This window comes from Camelus bactrianus, chromosome 15 (assembly GCF_048773025.1).
Source record: "Camelus bactrianus isolate YW-2024 breed Bactrian camel chromosome 15, ASM4877302v1, whole genome shotgun sequence".
Taxonomy (NCBI): domain Eukaryota; kingdom Metazoa; phylum Chordata; class Mammalia; order Artiodactyla; family Camelidae; genus Camelus; species Camelus bactrianus.
In genome coordinates, this window is record NC_133553.1 from 59,003,652 (window position 1) to 59,028,354 (window position 24,703).

The 24,703-nt window shown below is 35.0% G+C and overlaps 1 protein-coding gene across 15 annotated transcripts in view; it reads right to left on the reverse strand.

The window, feature by feature from the left end:
• WDPCP (WD repeat containing planar cell polarity effector) overlaps positions 1 to 24,703 on the reverse strand; it is a 299,751-nt gene that overhangs the window by 146,430 nt on the left and 128,618 nt on the right. For all 15 annotated transcript variants that reach the window (XM_074341211.1, XM_074341212.1, XM_045514393.2 and 12 more), the window contains 3 exons: positions 13,779 to 14,388; positions 5,225 to 5,413; positions 2,025 to 2,148 (listed from right to left, as the gene is read on the reverse strand). In XM_074341211.1, coding sequence (XP_074197312.1) covers positions 2,025 to 2,148; positions 5,225 to 5,413; positions 13,779 to 14,388 — 923 coding nt within the window. The remainder of the gene's footprint in view (positions 1 to 2,024; positions 2,149 to 5,224; positions 5,414 to 13,778; positions 14,389 to 24,703) is intronic.

Here is a 24,703-nt window from a genome sequence, read left to right on the forward strand (position 1 = left end):
AGGACTTATTCCATTATCTAAATAACTTTTTCTTTAGAGTATTAAAATACTGACTAACCAACATACAGGGGGTAATGCAATCCTAGCACTTTACAAATACAACAAAGTATTTGGCCTTTTTCTCTTCCCTTAAGCAAGAGAATTTCTTGGCAGCAGATTAAACAAAAAAAATGGTTCCAGCTTAAACTATCTCATTCAATTTCTTCTAAATTTACGTTTCTTTTTTCATAATGCTATGTACAGCCCAGTGTCAAAAGAACTAATAAACACTCATTATATTTGAAAGAGTAGCAAAGCATGCAAAAAAGGAAACTTGAAAAACCTAGTATACCCTAAGGGAAAACGTTCAATTCCAGATGTAACCACACGGAAAAACTGGAGTCTAATAATGATAGTAATAGTCACCTCATCAAAATACATCCAAAACTAATTAGAATACTGTATTTGATTAAAACAAATGAACAAAAAATTGCACATTAGTAGCATGTGTGAGTATTAGCAGGATAAGAGCATTATAAAATGTGACGTTTACGCACAACCAAATCACTGCATGAAGTCAGAGAGGCCAGAGACACAGTGAGGCCACCAAGAGTATGCCACCAAAATGTCTGCTTCTCATTAATTTTCCCCAGGAACAGGGAAAACAAAAAAATAAATCAAGAACAAAGGTCTAAGTCCAAATAAATGTGACATCAGCCCTAGGATTTTTGTCATATAGTCATCTATAAAAGACTGCCTCACTTAGGGTGGAGAATCTCTTGGAATATACTAATGTTGTTCAGATAAAAAGGCAAGATTCAACTGCAGATCATAACTTGTGCAATATATTAACATTTCTCAGCTTCTAAAAAGACTGTTTTCTAATGGCTTCACTGTTGGGTACCCGTCAAAGTGCCACTTTATAAATAGTTTACTTATTTGTCAAATGATAATAATACTCCCTTTAACAGGGTTGTGAGAAGAAAAAGGGGAGACTACATGAAATTACTTGAGTTAAAAAGAACAGCTTATACTATAAAAATAAAACTCTAAAGTAAATTCTATGTAATAATTATTTTTAGCACATTAAATTGAAAATTCTGTTACTTTCTATTATAAAATATATCATTTACAAAAGTACCCAACTATATCATTTATAAAAGTATACAAAATGCATAAATTCAGCTAAGAAAGTAGTAATTTTTAATGGACCCTGATATATACCCCACTCATCCTAAGAAATGGAACATTATTAATACCTTGGAGGCTCCCATGTGCCTGTTCCTATCATATTTCTCTTAACCAATTCCACACTATCCTAAATTTTGTGCTAGTCACTTCCTTGCTTTTACTTATAGCATCAACACACTTAAAGGTACCCCTAAAGTAACTAATTCTCTCCATCCATCCATCTCCACCTATCCATCTAACTTTTTTGAATTTTGTACATATAGAATATGCTATATGTACTTGTTCTTCAACTTATACAGTATTTGTCTCAGAGTAATTTCTTGACATTATCTATTTTTTTGTATCTAATCACTAAGATTAAAGGAATCTATTATACACATTTAAAGCAAAGAAAATGAGGCACAGTGAAGTGAGCAACTTGCCACATTATATAAGAGGACAATGGACAAATCTTTCTATAGTAATTCTGAAAGTAAAGCAGACCAGTGACTGTCTCAGAGCTTTATAGCACATTCACATTTTTAGCTACAATTAAAACAAACATTTTTCTAGTGCCAAGAGTACAATTAACATTTTTAAGTTGATTTAGATAGGTGATATTATTTGCTTTCATACCAAACGGGGAATTATATTAAAGTGTACTAACGATGTAAAAGCCCTAAACAATATTCAAATATAGTCCTTAAAAGGAAAAAAAGGATGAATTAAAGAATATTAAGATATGATTTGTTTTCCTCTTATGGGATGGACTGTCAGAAAACAGATAGCCATATTATGGAATATTCTAATTAAAGAAGATGGCTCCTTAAGTAGGTAATTAGTCTGACACTAATTAATCCAAAGATACCATTCACCTGAGCAAGTGGTGGAAGAATCTCCTTGCATATTTGCTGATTTGGTCTCTATATTCCAATATAGTTGTATCCAGGAGTGGTCTTGTTGGAGCATAGAAGGTTCCAAGGCTTGCCTCAAGCTGTGCTGTGGAATTCAAACATAGAAGCACTGAAACAAGTGAAACTCGTTCAATTACAACAGAATACTCATGTTTGCAGTCAGTCAGGTTTTGCAAACTTGGATGAAATGTGAGCTTGTTGCAGGAAAGATGAAATTAAAATATGACAGCTGGTACAAAAACAAACCTGTGTATAAACTTTCACTTGAGGCAAAGCTGACAATGACTCTGAGCAACAAAAAGCTGTCAAAACTGAAGAAATCCATAATGAATCAACCTCTCACCACAAATGGGTAATTAAAACAGTGAGTCATCAGAGCAACACAGTTTGAACAGTATTTCCAGTAAAATCAACTCACAATGTACTCAACATTTACTCTCTTTAGATGAAAGGAGAAAACTAACCTTTCTGCATTAGCAGATGAAATCAGTATTAGATGTTTAAAAAATAACACACATAAAAATAGCCTTACTGGAGGAATAATATCTATTACAATTTTAAAGAAAGATGGAAAATCCCTATACCTTCCCTAAATCCTGTCCTAAACAACAAGACTGTTGGCTTTGTCCAAGTGTGAAAGCTAACACCCCTGGGAGGGATGGCATGCTAATCTGCTCAGGTCAACTGACACCCTCCTAGGAAAGAAGCACTAGAGAGCAGGTTTTGATAAACCAAAGGGCTAGTGATTGGGAGAAGAAGGCACATTTTGCCTGCTTTACAGTTTACCAACACATGCCAGTGGGGTTGTGTTTCCACCCAGAAATACCTGGAAGTTATATAATTATCTTAACAGTGAGTGTTGCATGAGAATTACAGTTCACAGTCAGACTCCACTGATTTTTATGCTACTAGCACTGGGTTGAATAAACAATTCCTTATTTAGCAAAACTCTTTAGTTTGAGGCATATTTAGGTTTGAAAGTATTAAATACCTCATCAGAGTAATTGCTATGGACTTGGCTAAGCTGTTAGTAATTTCTTTTTTTAATCTCAAATCTAGACAGTAAAGTAAGATGAACTTTAGGGGTATTTTCTTGCAAAGCAGCAGTCAATTTAGATTAAAATTGAATACAGCAATGCTATTGTGAGAACAAGCCAGATTCTCCTGCCATTGCTTGTTTTCCTGACAGCATGTTTCGTACGTCTGAAATGTTTGAGCCTCCATGGAATACTTGTAACTCCCAGCACAGTTATAGATTCATTAGATAGCCCAGCTTGATGTTTAAGGCAGAAATGAAGATCTCAAAGATAACCACAACACGGCTACAAATAAAAGAGCTCACTGGGTTCCACTAATAAAAGGAAAACAAATTACCATGTCAAATTTGTTAGGTTCAGATAGAATAAATCTCAGTAGAGAAGAATTCTGAATGTTTTACAAATGTGTTAGCAGTTACTTGGGGGGAAATGCATATACTTACTTAAAATGTACATATTCTGATAACCCAGCATCATGTAAGCATTTTATTTTAATAGCCTAGTATCATACAAGGTTTTTATTTCCCTATCTACTCAATATGGTTCCTTGAACATACCCTTTATTAAGGCAGGAGTCTGGTAATGCCCACTTGTGAATTCACTAATAATCTTTCACAGGGATCTTACAACACAAAAATGTGTTACCAGTTTTTCAGCATCCTGACAGAAAGTCAGTATTCTACCTTCTTTATATTTCTTCAACTGTAAATTTAGGATCTCTTGCATGAATTATGTGTACCATAACAGGTTTTTTTTAGGGACTCTGCTGCTTTTTCCCCCCTTACTATGTTCCCAATCTTGAGAGTGAATCAATACTAGGAAATAATTACTTGAGCTCACCCTGCAGGTAGAAATATTATAGTAATCCTAGAACCCTAAGATTTTGAAGTTAACTTTTTATTTTTAACTAATATTCATTGAATACCTACTGTGGGCCAAGCACTATGCTGGACATTTTCTCATTGTAGAAGTCCTGGAATCTCCATACATGGGCTGGACTCCCTCCAAAAAGCACATTCAGTTAACATCAAATAAATATTTATTGTGGGCCTCTTATGAGTTGGGCCAAGTCTCATGTTGCAGATTTCTTGAAAGAACATGTTCTTACTGATTATTCTCTAAAATTACTAAAATGAAGGTTTATGCAGAATTCTGTCTAAACTTGTTTACTTTAGAAACATATTATAATGGAATAAGAAAATCTGTAAACACAGAAAGAAAATAGTAGGCAAAAAAGCTCTTCATTAAAGCCCTTTTGACATTATTTCCTGCTTTTCCTACTTTATAAATTACCTAGAGACAGTTCCTCATTGGCCATGATGTCCCACCATTAGTGTCAATGCTTATTGCAAAGATTTGAAGTAAAGATACAAATGCAAGAATGTTTAGGTGCATTCTACATTAAGTTAATAAATTACTCATAATAAAAATAACATATACTGGATAACTGGGAAATAGAGTAATTTCAAGTATGTGGCACATATATTTTTTTCTCTTTTAAAACAGTGTTTTATCTTTGACAATAAACATCTGAGATCCAATGGGCAAAATTACTTATTAAGAGAAGGCTGAGAAATCCAAGCAGGCAAAAGGGAAAGGGGAATCAGAATTTTAAGTTAGAATGAAAACAGAAAGGAACACCTGGGCTACAGTACACACACACACACACACACACACACACACACACACACACACGTCTATTGTCTGGACAAAGAACTTGGGTGTGAGAGAAAAATACTTACGTCTAAAGTGAAGGAGAAATAAGGACTTTGTTTAGGGCTCTCTGTCTACCAGACTGTAGAGACGTACATGAAATTCTTGATCAACATTTGAAATCTGAGCATATTTTACAGATGAGCTTAGACTGAAATGTACAATGACTGCACTGTGAGTTCCAGCACAGGTATGCACAGAAAAGTTGTTTATGTTGACAAATGCTATACAGTAAGTACCAAATTGGAGTAATTATTTGATATCTGATTTTGTCAGTTTAATATAGGGCATTTACATTTTTGTCTTCTAATCTCTAGTAACACAACACAAAAACATTCTCAAAAAATAACTGGCAATAAAATATGCTTCATTATATACAAAACCTATTATGAAATATATTTGAAGTCTGACCTTCTCTCTCTGGAGTGAGCTTTTGTCTAAGAAGATGGTTTACGATGGCACTCATGCTGATGAAGCACTGGTAGCCCAGAGTGTCCCAGTTCATACTACTCAGGATGTTTATTGCCTCAAAGATCTCATCACAGTGAATATACTGGAAGATGATGTCTACTGGGCTCAGTTGTCCTTGTGTGAAGATACCTGTCACAAAAAAATGTAAAATCAAGTCAATCTTTTAAAAATACAAAGTAGAATCACAAAAACAGAGTTAACTTTTCTGTAAGGGGAAAAAAAGGAAACAATAAGAATAATCTGGCTGAGGTTAAATCTTCATTTTAAGTATCATCTACTGACTTTATCTAGCCTATGCTTATCATTCAGCACAAACTAATCTAAACTCCACATAATGAAACTGTTTAGACTAAAAATAAATAAATGTGAGATTTTTAGGTAAATCACAATAGCTAACTTTATTTTTCCGATTTGTCATTGAGGCCTCTGTTGTATATATTTAAAGGCAGAGTTCTGATGCAACACAATTCTTATTGACCAGCTTCATTAGTTCTAAGTTAGATCTTGTCTTCAGTCCCATGTACATGGGGGTCAAAAACGTACAAATACTTAAGACAAATATAATTTGACTATATAAATGCTTTTAAGACTGTTTTTATTAAGACTTAACTGATAGTGTCTTCATAGATACCCATACCAATTTATTTTAAATTGGCATTTAGAGGTTATTCTCTTCTATTAGTAATTATGAGTAAGAAATCATTAGTATTAATCTTCTATTGATCCCCTTTCACAACTAAGATTTGCTATAAAATACCTTAGAACAACATAAACATATTTGCTTATCCTTTTAAAATGAAAAGAAAATCCACTTCTAATCTTAGAGGAACAAGTGCACAAGACAAAGTAGGGGAGCATTCAGTTCTAGTTTTATTTTATCATCTTTTAAGTATGGTTGATCTCATTTGAAACTAACAATTTCTGTGTAATTAAATGACAAGTACTACTATTTTAAAGCAGGCTTTTTAAACATTTTTAAAATGACTATAATTTTTCCTTTAGCAAATGTTTAGTGATCTGAGTGAATCTAGAAAAACTCAGTATGAAAAATCATAAAGCTAAATGAGAAAATGTATGTGAAACCACTTGTAAGCTGTAAAATACATAAAATATTACTGTAACTCTTCATTACTTTTATCATCGTCATCATCACTAACTGGAATAGTCACTGGTTTCAGGATTTTTAAAAATGTATTTATTCATGAAAAAGATGCTGAGATTCTTCATACTAACTTCAAGTCACATAAAAATGAAATCTTGGGCTATACCTAACAGGACTCAACTTGATCGGGAATCTGGGAATTGCCCTAACTATCTAAGCAATAAAATTTTACTGGTTTTTTTTTTTTTGTGTGTTGGTAGAATCAATGAATGCTACAGTCCAAAAGCCTTCATAAGCCTACAGTCAGGCACTGGAGGGTCCTCATAAATCAGGGTGGTTTTTTGGCAGGAGACATTAATGTGTAGGAACTGTGAAAGAAACCGAAAATATCTGAAATTTACTGACTCTGTCTATAGCCTAAGCAGTACTTCTAGCCAGAGAGGAAGAGCTAAAACATAATCACAATCAAACTGTTCAAAAGGTGATAAAGACAGAATCTTAAAAAGCAGCCAGTGGGAAAAATACCTGATGTACAGAGAAACAAAGATATGAATAATTGCAAAATTTGCTTCTCAAATTACACAAGCCAGAAAAAATTGTAGGGCTTTTTTAAAATGATGAGAGAGAAAAATGAATTAGTCTAGAATTCTATAACTTTATAATAAAAAGTTGGAAATTCATGAAGAAATAAAAATCTTAAATGCACCTAATAATAGAGCTCTAAAATAATAAAGCAAAAACTGATAGCACTAAAAGGAGAAAAAGTCAAATCTACACTTACTCTTGGAGACTTAAGCACTTCTCTCTGACTAGCTGAGAGAAAGTGTAAACAGAAAATCAGTAAAAATAGAAAATATTTTAAAAAATACTATTGGTGAATTTGACCTAATATTAACATTTATAAAACACTTCACCCAACCACAGCAGAATACACAGTCTTTTTAAGTGCACATATAATATCAACCAAGATGGAATATATTCTGGGTAATAAAACAAGCCTCAATAAATGTAAATACTTTGAAATCATACAGAATGGGTTCTCAGATCACAGCAGATATCTGGATGACTTTCAGTGTATAAGGATTTATACACCAAGATTTTCAAGGGGGAAAATATTCCCCTTCTATCCTAAGCGTGCTAGCAAACAAGTGTTGTAAACACTCCCACCATGGCTAACTTCAAACACTAAAGTGATGTCACTGAACATGGAGCTGAGGAGTGATGCACCACTGCACACTGTTATGTAATATTCCCACCATACAGACAAAGTAAGTGTAAATAACTTCAAGGGCATAGACAACAGCAGACTGTAGTAAAAGAATTAGGAAGTAGAAAAAAAGAAAGATACCTGGAAGAGCTTCAAATATTTAGAAATTAATAAACATTGTTTCAAATGACTTATGGGTCAAAGAAGAAAGCACAAAGTGAACTAGGAAATATTTTGAAGTGAATACAGTAGATATGTAACATCAAAATTTGTGAGATCTGGCTATGGTTACAGTAATATTTAGAGGGAAATTTCTAGCTTTACATGTTTCAATTAGAAAAGAAGTGAGGTCTAAAATGAACAATTTAAGTTTCCACATTAAGAACCTAAGGGAAGAAGAGCAAATCAGACCTAAGTTAAATAAAAATTCAAGAATGAATAATAAAAGTCAATGAACTTAAAAGCTGGTTCTATGAAACAATCAGTAAAACTGCCCAATTTCTACCTAAATTGAGAAAAAAAGTGAAGACACATTTATTAATATCAAGAATAATCACTACAGCACTAGACATTAAAAATAAGTGAATAATGAGACTAACTTTATAGAAATAAATATAACTTAAGTGAAATGGATTCCTTGAAAGATACAAACTATCAAAGCTCATTCAAGAAGAAATGAGTAGGTAACCTGAATGATTTTAAATGTGAGTTTGTAGTTAAAAAACCTTCACACATACACATACACAGAAACACACACACACAGAAACACACACAAAACCAGATGACTTCACTGGTGAATTCTCTCAAACACTAAGAGAATAAATAATATCAACTTTATACAATTCAAAATATAAGAGGGGGGAATACTTCCCAAATCATTTAATGATGTCAGCTTTTACCCTGACAAAATGACAGGGTCAAAATGACAAAATGACAAAGAACAAAATGAGAAAAAATGACAAAAATGACCAAAAATGATAAAAAAAAAAAAATTACAGGAAAAGAAAAAAAACTGCAGACCACTGTCTCCCATAAACAAAAATCCTTAACAAAATACTAGCAAATCCGGCAACATATTAACTGATAATAAATCATGAACAAGAGAGATTTATCCCACAAATGCAAGGTCACTGAAACATCTGGTAACTAATCAGTATTATTCACTATCTATGACCAGAGAAAACATACAATCATTTCAATAGATGTAGAAAAAAGCACTTGAAAAAATTCAACATCCACTCAAGATAATATATCTCAGCAGACTAGGAATGGAAGGGGAATTCCTCAGCTTAATAACATTATACATACAGTGAAAGATTAAATGCTTTCCACCTAAGATTGGAAACAAAGCAAAGATATCCTCTCTCGCCACTTCTATTTGATATTGCACTGGAGGTCCTATTTAGTATAATAGGGAAGAAAACAAAATAAAAGGCATACAGGCTGGATAAGAATATAGAAAACTTATTTTTAACTGCAGTTGTCATAGTTATCTATATAGACAATTCTAAGTAATCTACAATAAAAAGTTACAACTAAGAAATGAGTTTGACAGGGTTGCAGGATATATGGCCAATATTTTAAAATTTTATTTCTATATAATCCCAATGAACAATTATAAAGCTATAATTAAAAATACTATTTACAATTGCATCCAAAAACATGAACAAGCTGTGTACAAGATCTTTATACTTAAAACTATAAAACACCGCTGAGAGAAATTAAAGAAGACCTGAATAGATACTGTGTTCATAAACTGGGAGACTCAATATTGTTAAACTGTCATTCCACCCCAAGCAGATCTGTAGATTCAATGTAATTTCAATCAAAATCTCACCAGGTGTTCCTGTAGAAACTGACAAGTCAGTTTTAAAACTTATATAGAAATTCAAAGGATCTTTGAATAGCCAAACAATTCTGAAAAATAACAAAATTGGAGGACTAATAGTACCTGGCTTCAAGACTTACTGTAAAGTCACAGTAATTAAGACAGTGCGGTACTCACTTAAGTACAGACATACAGATCAGTGGGAAAGAAGTCTTTTCATAGACACACACACATATGGTCAAGCTAATTTAATGGAGAAAGGATTGTCTTTCCAGCAATAAACTACCACCTGGGTAAACTAAAATTTAAATAACTCATTAAAAATAATTCATTTGAAGAAAATATACTTCTTACCAAGTTCTAAGAGAAAAATCATGCTACTTGTTTTTTAGACAGTGTGACAGACACACACACGTACACACACATCCAAATTGCTGTGATTTTCAAAATCTTATGAGAGGGAAGAAGTTAGCTTTAATTATCTGTCTGATGTCATCATTTGAACATTTAAACTTTCCCTGATCTTGTAGGCTCTGTGAGAGCACTCTAGGTAGATGGAATACTATCAAACCACTCTGCAAAGGAGAGTGAGAGCACAAGCCGTGACTGCGGAGCTAAGCTAGGGCATCACAGCCGCAGAGATGAAGCCCGAGAGGCAGACAGGGCTTACTAACCACTGAAGGACTTCACAGTGTAGAATCTATGACCAAATCTGCACTCTGATGGCAGTTCAAGGGATTAACTGAGCGGTGGGTTGGGAAGAGTGGAAGGCAGAACATTACAGACAGAGGGCCACTGCTTGATCATGGTACAATAGGGAAGGTCTAGATTATGGTAATGACAGCAAGGCTGAATAGAATGAGACAGTTTTGACAGTATGTATTTAGAAGGCAGATGGGATCTGGTCACTGACTGGATATGGCACTAGGGGTGAGGGAGGATTCTAGGATAACTTTTGACTTGGGATTCCATCTAAATAACTCTACCATCTCCCAAACTGGAGAATACAGGAGGAGAAGCAAGGAGAAAGATGATGACTTCATGTCTGCCACAATAAGTCTGAGGCACCTGTATACCTCCAAGGGGAGGTACCCAGCAAGTCTGGTGAATATGTGGATGTGGAATCAGGAGTGGTCTGGACTGAAGTCAGAGATGGGATACCAAAATCAAAAATAAAGTCTCCATCTGTGTAAAATGGGAGAAGAGCTAAAAATGGAACCTTAGAGAGCCTCAACATTTTCACGAGAAGGCAGAAGAAGAGCATTAAAAAATGACAAAAAGTTGCATCTGGGATCACAGAAGGCCAGTACAATGAGAGTTCAATGACAGTGGAAGTGGTTTGCAACCATCAAATGCTGAGAAGTCATCAAGTAACATAGAAGAAATATGTGTATCAAGTAGGAAGTCACTGTTGGCCTTTTCAAGAGTACTTTCAGGAGAACACTGAAGGCAAGAGCCAAAAAGCGGTGCTGTGAAGAGTGAATGGGAGATAAAGAAACCAAGAATTTCTGTGTTTACTATTATTCCAGTGAGTTTGACTATGAAAGAAAGATGGACATTAGATTAATAACAGAGGGAAACAAATTTAAGGAAGAGATGAACGTATGTTTTATGGTGTGGCTTGGGTTTGTACCTGCTGCTATAGCCAGATTCATGGGGGGAGTGGGGAGGGTGACAGAGGAAAGGTGTTAGAGGGAATGTTTTGGGATCCAGAAAGGAACTAGCAGTGGAACTAGTCCTGGACAAGAGGAAGGTCTCCTTTTCCACTGAACTGAAAAAGAAAGATTAAAGCACATGTACATAAGTGGGTGGGTGGGTGGTGAGAAGCAGATGAAATTAATGAAGTGCCAGTTAAAAGGTGAGATTCTCTGTTGAGGGCAGGGAGCTGATCATGTGAGTTTAAGGAGCACAGTGAAGGTTGGAAAAGGTGAGAATGGAGAAGCTTTAATATCTCAGTAGTATAATTAGGGACTCCTCTTTTTAAAATTAACCCCTGTCTGTGTTTGTGGAAATATGGATAATGATGGTCAGGTAAAGGAATTCTGATTACACGTTGCTTCCACGTAGGAGGATGACACTTCTGGCTCCCTCCTGAGGAAAACGTGTGTTTTGCATTCTTCTAGTAACAGTGGCGATATCCTTTTAACCCCAAACACATTTTGTGATGATTATAAGGATTTAGAATGGAAGCTCTCGCCTTGCTACAGTTTTCCTTCAACATTACACTAACTGACCTATTCTAAGAGTCAAACTCCAAAAATCTTAGAATATTGGCAGCAACCACTGACACGTTTACATATGACAGCATTCTATTTTAAACTATGATCTATCTCAGCTTCTTAAATTGTAAGCTACACCTTTCATGTCAAAATTTCAAAGGCTCGCATAACAAGCATATGAAAAAAATCTCATAAATGCTCCCTAGTGGGGAAACTGCACATGCAACTACCTGTTTATATATGCAGTAACTTGAATTATACATGAAAATTCCACATGGATGCCCAGAATCAGCACTGTGTTAATTCAAGAAGTATATTAAAATTTCTGGATGTATTTAGTAGCAGATCCTAAGAAAAATCTGTTCTTTAAACAGGGTTTTCTTAAGGAAAAAAAAAGATCTGTTAGTTGGAATCTACTGTTTCAAGGCATCTACTCCTCCTAGGAAAAATAATCTGTAATAAACATTAATCTTATAATACATTTTCAAAAATCCTGGGGAACTTCATATTTAGATCTTTTAAAGAGCCTGTAAGACTGTAAAATTTCCCTATCTTATAAAACTTAAGAGTCATATTGAAAATAAAATTTAAAAGATAAATGTCAGTTGCAGAAGTTATCACCTTTTCATTTGAATGCTTGACTTCTATTGGATAATTCTCTTCCAAGAGACCTACTTGGGAAAAAGAGGTGACAGCCAACTCATTGCCTAATTGATTTAGGAACGGTGCCCAGGGAGATAGTCCAATTAAGTTTACAAGCTGGCAATTAGCAGGAAGCCCTCTAAGTCCCTACACTGGGAGCCTGTTTACTTTAGAAAGGCAAATGTGCTAGAGATAGGAAGAGAAAGCTGTGCTTTTTGCAAAGCTGTTGTGAGGAGGCCCACAAGGGAGGGCTGAAGAAAAGCTAGGTATATGTCAGCAGACAGCCTTCTGTTTGACAGGTAACTGGCTAATTTAGAGAGAGAGTTTTAACAGGCATGCAAAACATCTAAAATCTACTTTAATAAGTGTTGTGGATGGAGACGTACAACTGTTAAACATGTAGTCGGGCAAAGTAGAACTGGATTATCTCATAATAAATGAGATTCCAAACATACTTTTCTTGGACAATATTAACATCATGAATGGACTTAGCTGCATTTTTATTACATCGAAAGAGCATAGCCCTTACATTATATCCCTTATGTCTTTCAAGTTAATCACGTCTTTTTCACTAGATTTACTTAATGTGTTCAGTTTCAGAGGCAAGTAGATCCATTTAAAAAAAAAGTAAACTGACAGCTATTTAACAAACAGTACAATGTCTTTAAAAACTTAACTTTGTACCACAGAGCCAAATCCTGTAAGGAGTTTTAAAATGTACTCTTCTATGTTTTCAAATTGCAATAATGTTAATTAATTAAAATCTGTTGTTTTTTTTAAACGCAAGTGAGGTTCTCTCAAGAATGTTAAATTACACAAAATTACCTAAAGAATATCATATATTTCAGGACATAGCCAGTAATGCAAAACTACAAAAGGCAACTAAATCATAACAATAAAACTTTGCTTCAAAGTTTCCTGGTTGAAATGGACTACATTAATACATAATTTTTCCTAATATTGACAAATCCTTTCGACTATTTTTATCTAAAAGAAAAACAAAGTTATATAAATATCTTAAGCAAATTCTAACTAAATATGTCCTTTCTCTTTTTTAAAAACACTTGCTTTACACATTTTCCATCTGGGAAACAATGGACACCTACAATTTAAAATAATTTTAACGGGAAAAGTATCATATTCTTACAACACAGAATTTTTAATGGACATAATAAGTACTTTTAAAATATTCTCATATGTGTTTCTTAAGCAATTTTTTGAGTAGACAGTGTATTCTAAAAGCACCAAATTTAAAAATTCAGGCTTTTTATTCATCACAATGGACAATCAGTGCAACTTCCAAATTCTTCAGTATCCACTGCTCCTTGACATTTAGAAAATCATCCACAAAGATTTCTTAAGGAAACTGTATGTAATGTTTGAAAGGCAAGCATACTTATGGGATGACAAATAGAAAATCTACATTCCACGAAGAGTTTTATTGTCTTATACTGTCACCATCACCAAAGTAAAACTTACCAACTTCCTTGACTTACCAAGTTTAAACAAAAGTACACCCAAAGGTCCTCTGCCAAATCTGAGGAAGAGGAGATCACAGATGTCCCCACTTTCCGGCTTCTTAGAAACCACCTGAGGAGCTGTCCATTGCATGTGAACAAGACTGCTAGAAACATCAAAGGATTCTTTGAATTGCAGAGTCTCCCTAGGCGAGTAGTCTTCAGCCAAAAGCTGGATGTTAATAGGAGAAAGAGCCATATCAAAAATTTGCAGCTCCCCTTGGTTACTGCCAACTAGCAGAATGGCACCACTTGGGTGGCAGCTTATTAATGAAGGCAAAAGTTCGGCCTGAGCTAGGAGAGTCACTCTGCGGTGAGTTTCATAAAGAATTACTGAAGAATCTTCACAGCCCAGAATCAATTTGTCTTCAGTAATATTCCTGCAACAACTAATGGCCTTTGATCTTAGTGGTATTCTGGTGACTGATACACACTGGATTTTTTTCCGAACGCATTCATAGATGCAGCTGTCAGCCATGGGCTCTTTGTCTACACTGATGGAGCACTCCACTGTCAACACCTGATAAGGCTGTTTGGTGCCAAAGCGAACATCCAGTGGATCCCATTCTGTGCGGACAGAACTCAGAACCTGTAAGAAATAGTATTAAGTATGTTCATACAGACCTTGGTTTTTCTTCAGCTGTTGCACACAGGCCTGCCTATTAATCCAGAATCCTACTGAGGACCATCAACTATCACCTTAACTATCAGCAACATATAAATAGGTGTGTGTATATCTCACATAGAACACATATATATAACGCATATTTAGCATAGCTGTAGAAATTAAACTATAAAATTTTAACTTAAACACTTTTTTTTAGAATGTCTGTAAATAACATAAAGACAAATACTTTCCATGATATATAAAAACTAATAAAGTGGGATTTTAGGAAAATAATATGGCTAGCAGACTATCTAAAAACATTAGAAGCTTGATTTTTAAAAGGATGAATAAAAGGTTTTAAACAATTTAATCTCCTTCCCATCCACTACCCATCACAGTTCTGAAACTACTGGTAAATTACTTACCAGAAATGTATTTCTAACTAGAACAGTAAAGTAGGCAATGGAAAAGACTTTAATAGAACCCTGCCAACAATCCTGTAGAAATACTTTTACTATGGGAAAGGATAAGAAGTGTTAAGTAGATAAATGACCAATAGAAAGAAACAAGAATGTAATGGTTAAAAAAAAAAGATCTGGTAAGTAATATGATTTGCAATACTGGTGAGGAAAAGGCTTTAAAGCATTTTTGGTGTAGGAAAGAAAGGCCACCAGAAACACCTAGGCAGAAGCATAAAGAAATAAAACTATGGGCCATTCACTTTATTCATATGTAAATGGGGGAAGCCAGCAACCTCAAGAGTGATATTTAAGAGGATATTTTCTAACACCTCGAAGAAAACTTCAAAATTAGATGTAGAAACATTAAAAACGCACCTTTCTACACAAAAGTTCACAGAACTATGCATGTGTGCATGCGTGTGCACGCACACATGTACACATACACACAAGTGCGTGTAAAATCATGAAATCCAACTAAGGCCTGTACCTGAGTTAACAGTATCACACCAAGGTCACATTCCTGGATTTGACAATGTGCTGCAGTCATGTAAGATGCTATCGTTGGGGCAAAGTAGGGGGAAAAGTACAGGAAGGGAATTTGCTTTTAGCCATTTTGGCAATTATGTTAGCAGTTTTTTGAGAGTCAAACTACAAAATTGTTATTTTTTTTTTTTTTAAAGCACATCCAGGTATGTTACTTAGTGCTGATTTGGGGAAGGAAGGGAGGCTGATATGAATTAAAAAAAAAAAAACAAACCCATCCTATACATTATTAGCACCTTGGTAATCTTCCCTAAACTAAATGTTTTCGCTCTCACTCCCCTGTTCGAACCCTTCAATAGCTAGCCACTACCTAATGAATTAAATGTTTATTCTGCCGCCTGGAATGCAAAACCCTATAGGATCCATATCCAGCTCCTTCCCTCTCTCGCACTCTCTCCTGCTCCTGTTTTTCTTTTTTATCTAATAAATGTCTGAGTATGAGCTACATGCCAGGCACTGGTTCTGGGACTGCCAGGGACATAGCAGTAAATCCTCGTCCTCAGAGAACATATCTCTAACAGCTGAAGAGAAGGCAACGATTCACAAGCAAACATACACAGGATGCTAGTGATCCGATAAATGCACTTTCCAAGTACTATGAAGAAAAACAAAGGAAAGTAGGGGGAAGGGGAGGTGACAGAGAGAAGCCAGGGCAGGCCTTTCTGATAAAAGTGACCTGCAAGAAGTGAAGGGTGAGCCATGCAGCCACCTGGGATGGGAGGACTCCGGGGAGAGGAAACAAAGCTGAAGAAAAACAAGGTCTTGGTCTGTTGAAGAGACAATGGGAGAGCAGTGGGGCTAGAGCAGAGGGATGAAGGAAGAGAGCAGTGGGAACTGGGGGAGAGGGAAGATTGTGTAGTAGCTTATAGGTCATTATAGGGACTTTGGCTTTTTCTCTAAACGAGATGAGAAGCCATAAACAAAGGAGGGACATGATCTCACTTGCAAATTCTAGTATTATCTCCTACAGCCTCCCCTCATTACTCTACTCTGGGTTCAAGCTAAAGCTGCATTTTCCCAGCTCTATAACTTGTTAAATTAATTAAACAAGGAAGCCATTTGACTGATGAGGCTGTAATGCCACAGCGGCCTATGTAGGCAAACCAAAACCTAAGCCTGTAAATGCCTCAAAGTTACAAAATCAAAACACTAAGGATAACCAATCACAATGGCCAACCAGGCTTTAAGCTATAGCCAACCAAAAAAATGTCCTTTCTTTGCTTCTGCACTTTCTCTGTAAGTCTTTCTCCCACCTCTTATCAGTAGCTCCTAACCACTGACCAGTCTCACATAGTAGCTGCTAACCACTTGCAGTCTCGCACTGCCCCACTAGAACTGATTTACTCAAACTCAAAAAATTGTAATATACCTCGGCTTACCTTTCAACAACTTCACTCATGTCCTTTACTTGAAATCCACACTCTTTACCCACAGAGACTCAGTATTTCCTATCAGTCATGCTCATTCTTGACATTCTTGAAGAATTAGACCAAATGCTATTTCAGATCTCAGTTTCTAAATTTCTCCCAGCTGGGCAGCATCCTTCTTTCCTTTGATCTCACCTCCATTACCCCTTCCCCACTCCAACTTGGCTAACTTGGCCAACTTGTGACATTCAGCCTTTTATTTACACCTAAGTTTTGATCACATGTCCTCACTTTAACTGTATCCAAAAAAAAAAAAAAACAAACAAAAAACAAAAACTGTCTTACTACTTTACACTTTGTTTTGGTATCCTGTGTAGGAGCTAGCTAAAAGCTATGCTGGTAGTAGCTTTTAAAAAAACTATAAATTAAAAAAAAAAACACACTATATTGCTGGTTGAAGTATCATACTTCCAGAAAGCTTAGAGATTTGTAAAGGAAGCCTTAGGGCAGAAAACTGGGAGGCCAGGTGACCCTGAATAGGGCCTGTACTCGTACAGAGATAGCCTAGAGGGGGGTCAAGCAAGATGGTAGTCTGGGTAGAGAACAGGTTAGGCTCAAGGTGCAGGGAGAAGGGTCCCAGGCTTCCTCAGTTCCAAAAGTTTTGTGAGATTCTCCCCAACACGCAATGTGGTTTCACCAAGAGAAAGGGGTTAAAAGGGGAGTAAGACTGTGGACCACATGTATGCCTTCTCCTCCACTGCCAATCCCAGACACCTCTAAAAAGCTAGCCAAGGCCGCAGGATCACCTGTCTTCTTCACAAGTAAATGTCTAAAATTCGCTTACGGGAGAAAATGTCTGGCATGGCAATAATTACAGATACCATAAAAGTATACAGATTAAAAAACACTTAAGTGTGCATGAGTTTCAGTAAAGAGTCACCCCACCAACAATAATAAGCAGTAAGAAAACAGGGTATTGTGTTATTCACTTTTCGTACCTTGTTTTATATAATCTTTTCAATATTCCAAAGTTTGGGATTATAATCTACATTCTAGAGATAAGGAAAACGAGGGTCAGAGAGATGGTGTAAGTTTCCATTGGTACCAAAGTTAGTAAGTGATAGAGCTGTGGTCTGAACCCAGGTCTGTCTGACTCTAAAGATCAAGATCTCTGTAAGACATGGCCTCACAAGCACAGGTAACTAATGAGTTTACAGGTACCAGCTCTTCCTGTGTGATCAGAGAGCAGGAATGAGAACCACAAGGCAGTAGAAACCGTAGGTATGGTGGTGGGATCCCCACAAAGGGAAGAAGAGTGAGAAAAAGGTGAAGGAACTACAGAGACAAATCATACAAATGACAACGGAGCCTGTGAACCTTGGCATGAGAAAGAAAGAAGCTTTTGCTGAGCTATTTTTTGTCAAGTAGTGAATAACACAGGCAACTTAGTGTGACTGAGGAAGGCTGGAAGGCAAGGTTCTTAATAAACTGACCTCTTAAAGATGCTTCATTCATTCATTCATTGCATTATGTTGAAAATAAAGGGTGTACTTTATAAATGTAAACATAAAAACATCCCCAAAATGAACCAAATCAAAACTAAACTATTTCCTCAAAAGAAAAATTACTAGAACACAAAATATTATTGCTAGTTTTTGCATCCATTTAAACAGAAGAAGAGAACAAGGAAAACTTTAGGTTTCTTCTATGATGGTGCATGGAATCTTTGGAAAGTAGTATGTCATGAACAGACAGGGTCAAGTTTATGTGACTCTCAACATAGAATGAGATGACGTTTGACATGGCTGGGTTCAGAATTTAATTCCAAGCTGGACTTGACCATGTACAACAGTCCAGAGCAACACCACACAGCAGAAGCAGCACACCCTTGGGCCTGTCTCCTCGTTCTTGGCAACAGAAAGCTCTGGGATTTGAGGCAAGTCAACCTCTTGGAACTGTAGTTTTCTCATCTGTAAAATGAGGATTTATTCACCTGTCCTGCAGGAATGCCATGTGAGTTAAAAATAAAAATAATGGACCTGACATGCAGGAGACGGAGGAGCCCTCAATAAATAGTGGCTATTACTGTTGTTTTGGAAGACAGAGTCCTGAATTCCTTGACAAAGACAGAAGGTAAAAGGAATGAAAGATACTGATCCTACATAAAATCCAAATTTGGTTATTTAGATTTCATGGCTGCCGCTTATATAGTTACAAACTATAAATTTAAAGATAATCTTAAACGGAAAAGATGTGGCTTGGAAGTTATATTAAACTGATTTCATTTATTTATGAAAAACACTACTGACCGAATAATTTTTAAACACAATATACAAAGTTCATACTTAATTTCATGATTCTAAATTTAAGTTCATATTTGATTCTGTGATTTTAAAAGATAACCAACATTATTAGAATAAAGAAAACATTTCAGTCTATGAAAATAAGAAATTTATATGTACAGATACTACCAAGGTAAAGGTATCATATCCTATAATAAAATAAATAAGCAGCAATAGTAAGTACATAATGACAGTAAATCTGCACAGCAAATGTTTATAAATAATTTGACTGACATGGCAAAGAACCCTGGTGCAAAAGTTTAGGTCAATCAAGAAATACTAAAGAGATACTTGGATGTTATCTAATGTGTAATTAATACTATTTTAAAAGTTGACATATAGTCAGTTTACAATGTTGTATCAGTCTCTGGTGTACAGCATGTTTCAGTCATATATATACATATATTCTTTTTCATTATAGATTATAAGATATGAATATAGTTCCCTGTGCTATACAGAAGAAACTTGTTGCTTATCTATTTTATATATAGCAATTAGTATCTGCAAATCTTGAACTCTCAATTTATCCCTTCCCACTCCCATGCCCCCTGGTAACGATAAGTTTATTTTGTTTTCTATGTGAGTCTATATTTTTTTGTAAATAAGTTCATTTGTGCCTTTTTTAGATTCCACATATAAGTGATATCATATGGTATTTTTTTCTCTTTCTGGCTTACTTCACTTAGAATGACAATCTCCAGGTCCATCCATGTTGCTGCAAATGGCGTTTTATTCTTTTTTTGGCTGAGTAGTATTCCATTGTATATATACGAAAAACATCTTTATCCAGGCAACTGTCTGTCCATGGACATTTAGGTTGTTTCGATGCCTTGGTTATTGTAAATTGTGCTGCTATGAACATTAGGATGCATGTATCCTTGCAAATTAGAGCTTCCTCCGGATATACACCAAGGAGTGAGATCGCTGGATCATAAGGTCAGTCTATTTTTAGTTTTTTAAAGACTCTCCATATTAATGCTTTTAATTGAAAGGAAAAGTGAACTAGGATTCCAATTAGAATTCTAAAGTAATATTTTGTATACAAGAAGTAGAAACAGATAATCATCAATAAAAATGGTCTCAGCTGAAATAGAGCAATGAGATGCAGGGAAAGAAAATGCAGTCATTCCATTTTTCTAGGAATATGCTACTATGTTGGATCAAGATTATGAAAATGAAGTGTTACACCTGCATTTTCATCAGCCTTTTAAAGTCATTAAAAGTATACTCTACTGACTGAAGAACCGTATCGGAGAAAAATGTGTTAATGCACTTTCTATCTATGAGACTTTCAGTTAGCTGATCATTTGCAAATAAGTTGAAAATACCAAATACAATTAAGTAGTTATTGCAAAATACCAAGGCAAAACTTAGACTTTATAAAATCCAAACTTGCACATACTAAGACATCTCTCATCCTATATTTATGTGGTCAGTTTTTCATCCCAAAATGAACTTAGATTGAAGTACTAGTGAGGAGATGATCAGGCCAAGATATACAGTAATGCTAAGATAAGGGAACAAAAAATATGGTGTGTAGTGAAGGGACAAATGTTAGGTGACAATGCCCTGAAGAAAACACACAAAGGAGAGAGAGGACTCCAAAATGAGAGGACTGTGGCTGGTAATATTCTTGTAACCAAGCAAGAGTAATCTGAAGTCTACTTCTACCTTCCATGAGGCATGCTCACCGTTACCCTCCGTAAACTTCATGATCCAGAATTCCCTACTCTCACTGAGTTCTCTTTCTCTCTTTCTCTCTCTCTCTCTCTTTCTCTCAGGTATAATTGACATATAACATAATATTAGTTTCAGGTGTACAACATAATGACTCGATATTAGGAAATATCCCCACAGGAAGTCTAGTTAACATCTGTCACCATACAAAGTTACATTTTAGTTTTTCCTTGTAATAAGAACTTTTAAGATTTACTCTATCAGCAACTTTGAGTTCTTGGTCTTAATTCTATCTTCAGGTACTTCCCAGATTGGTGAATTCTGAAATCTAGTAACTCTTTAAAGATTCTGAAAATATATGCCAGGGGTTTCAGGAACTGGTCATTAGAATTCAAGTGGGAATGCCTGTAATAAAGAACAGGGTCAGAAGTCCTAACAAGGGCATACTGAATAGGCAAATAATGTGAAGAGGAAGAACAATTATAGGTAAGTAAGGGATGAAAAAATAAAGATGTTTAAAATGTGTAGTGATCTGCCAAGAGTCTGAAAAATCTGAAAGAAGATCTCTGCTTCAACTTCAAGGTAATAGGAAGGTTCAAAGAAGGAAAACACAGAAAACCCAAATAGTATTAGCTAAACCACAGGCTATGTGATGTTACAAGTGGCCAGTGGAGGGAGATTGTGATACCAGATGAGGGATAAGTGACCATGGCCCAGTGTTTTATTTTTTTTGTTCTTTACTTTTCATTGTTTTTTAAGAAAACTGTGCAGTAAAGAAAGAAATATTAAGAATTGAAAAATTCAAGCTAAGAAAGAGCAGAAAAGATAAAGAGGAGTCCTCAAGGTCTAGGAATTTCCCAATTTCAAGGATAAAAATGTTGGCAGTATCATTCCTAAAGCGAAATGTTTGTCAAGTTTAATTCAGTCAGCTTTAAGGTTGAAACTAGATCTCACACACACACACACACACACACACACAAGATTCTGTTTTTATTCTTAAAAAAGCTAAATTGAAAAAAGTAGATAGAATTGATCCAAAAGTCATCAAAGGAAGAAAGTATAGAGAAGGAAAGGCATAAGCAGTCAGCATGACTAATGCCTCCTATGGAAGATATTTTAAACTTAAGAAAGCACAAAAAGCAGAAAAGCAATCCTAGTGAGCTGGAGATAGACTCAAGATTCCCATGTTCTGTGTTTGGCGAGAGAGCGTATCTATTACGATGTTTTTAAGGTCACTCAATATATACATCAGGAAGAAAGTTTATTGAGTCTTTTCTGCAACTGAAAACTTTCACCAGAGTGCATCCAGGTTATTTCAAAGATCATGCAGCAACCAAAATTCTTAGCTTTTCACTAGAATTTCTCCTGAAATCTACATTTCTCCCCTCACTTTGCTGAAATTTTTACGAACAGGAGATAGATGGCACACTTCAGTTTTACATCTTTATGAAATATTCAAGACAATAGAGAATGTTGTCTCCAATAATAATAATAATAATAATAAATGCAAAAAAAGCTTCATGAAATACTATCCTTTTGTTACAGTTTTTTTTTTTTAAAGAAATGAAGTATCAGCTACAGATAAAAACTACCAGATCGCATTCTCTTTTCTCCCTCCCCAGAGGCAATACTATTATGAATTTGGTATTTATTCCTATGCATATTCTTACTACATCAATATAGAACAACCCTGAACAACACATTGTTTTGAATGTTTTAAAATTTTTAATAGAACTACCATATGATCCAGCAATTCCACTCCTGGGTACATACCTGAAGAAAACGGAAACACTAATTCAGAAAGATATATGCACCACAATGTTCACTGTAGCATTACTTACAATAGCCAAGATACGGAAGCAACCTAAGTGTCCCTCGACAGATGGATAAAAAAAATGTGGTGTATACATATACAATGGAATATTACTCAGCCATTAAAAAGAATGAATTTTGTCATTTGTAAGAACCTAGGTAGACCTGGAGCACATTATGCTTAGTGAGGTAAGTTAGCCAGAGAAAGATATATACTTTACATTTCCATTTATATGTGGAATCTAATAAATAAAACAAATGAACACATATAACAAAACAGACTCACAGAGGAACAAACTAGTGGTTACCATTGAGGAGAGAGTTCAGGGGAGGGGCAAGATGAGGAAAGGTATTAGGAGGTACAAACTATTATGTATAAAATAAGATACAAGGATGTAATATACAGCACAGGGAATATGGCCAATATTGTAAAATAACTTTAAATGGAGTATAATCTATAAAAATATCGCATCACTATGTCATATACCTGAAACTAATATAACACTGTAAATCAACTATTCTTCAATAAAGAAAAAATTTTATACAGGTGTTATTATATTGTATCATACTGTAATTCCTTTTTGCTCAACTTATTCATTTGGGATTTAATCATAAAGCTCTAATTCCTTCATTTCAACTTCTGTATATCAGTTTACCCTCTGAATACACCACAAAACACGTTTTCATTCAACTTAAATATTAGTGGACATTTAAGTTGTTTCTTTTTTTTTGATACTACAAACAGTGCTGCTACGAACATTACTGTATATATCTACTTATATACACAGGTCAGTTTTTCTTAGTGCTGGAGACTCACACCTTCAATCATATTAGCTGTTTCTAAGTTGCTCTCCACAGTGATTTATTAATTTCCTCTCCAATAAGCCATGAATGAGTTCCTTATTGCTCCACATCTTTACCTATCCAAATATATCAATTAAAAAAAGTAATATTTTTCCAATGGATACATCTCTTATTTTTAATAGCTTTCAATGAAATCTGACGTCTGTATACAAGATAAACATATATATTTCTTACAAACTTAGAAAAAGGGCCAAATCTACAAGGAAGTACAGACATTCCTTTACCCATATTTTTTGGTATGTGAATGTTATCAACTCATATGTTGTATTAATAAAATCCTCCAATACACAGAATTACGTTGTAACAGTTATATTTTGCAATATATTAAAAAGTTATTTCATGAAAGAAAAGACAAATTGATCAATGGAACAGAATATAAAGAGCCCAGAAATATACCTACACATCAGACGAGCTGACTATATCTGACAAAGGAGTAAAGGTGATTCATTAGAGAAAGGACAGTCTTTTCAACAAATACTGCTGGAACAAATGGACATCCCATGCAAAAACATGAATATAAACATGTAAAATTCAACCTTTCAGAAAATGTTCATTCAAATTAAAAGTGTTTGAGTGCAGCATTCCTGATTCTGGCAAAGTGACAATGGTGGCACTATAATTTTTGAATCTTTCTAAATCCCCACGTGAAAAAGACAGTCCAATTAAAGAGCAAAACAAAAACCCATGGATGAGTAGATGGGGATAAAGAGAGAACACAGTATGTATGACTATATACTTCAATAATGTAACTAAAGTACAACTATTTTTAAATGGAAGGGGTAGAAACAAGAAAAACAGAGAACAAAAAGTTCTTGAATGTGCTCAGTAATTTATATATTAGTAGAGGTAGTATGATTATTCTGAGACTGTTAGGTATGTACCATGGGATAAAGTAAACAAGTAATTATGGGACATTACAATTCATCCCTTGTATCCCTGAAAACTAGGATTTCTGGTGTAGAAGAAAGATACAGATGTAATGAAGACGTTAAAATTAAAAACCCTGTAATTCTTAACATGAATTAAAAGTATCAATATGAACTCACTCTGAATATACACATGTACAAACTTTCTAGCTCTCTCTACTAAAGACACCTAGAAATAATGACCAACCCAGTAACAACAACACAATAGCCTTAGCTCCAAAACTTGGGCTTAAAAATACCATTTTCCAGTAAAAGAAACCATAGCTTATTGAAGAAATTTCTAATTCTGGGTTTGGGCAGGAAAT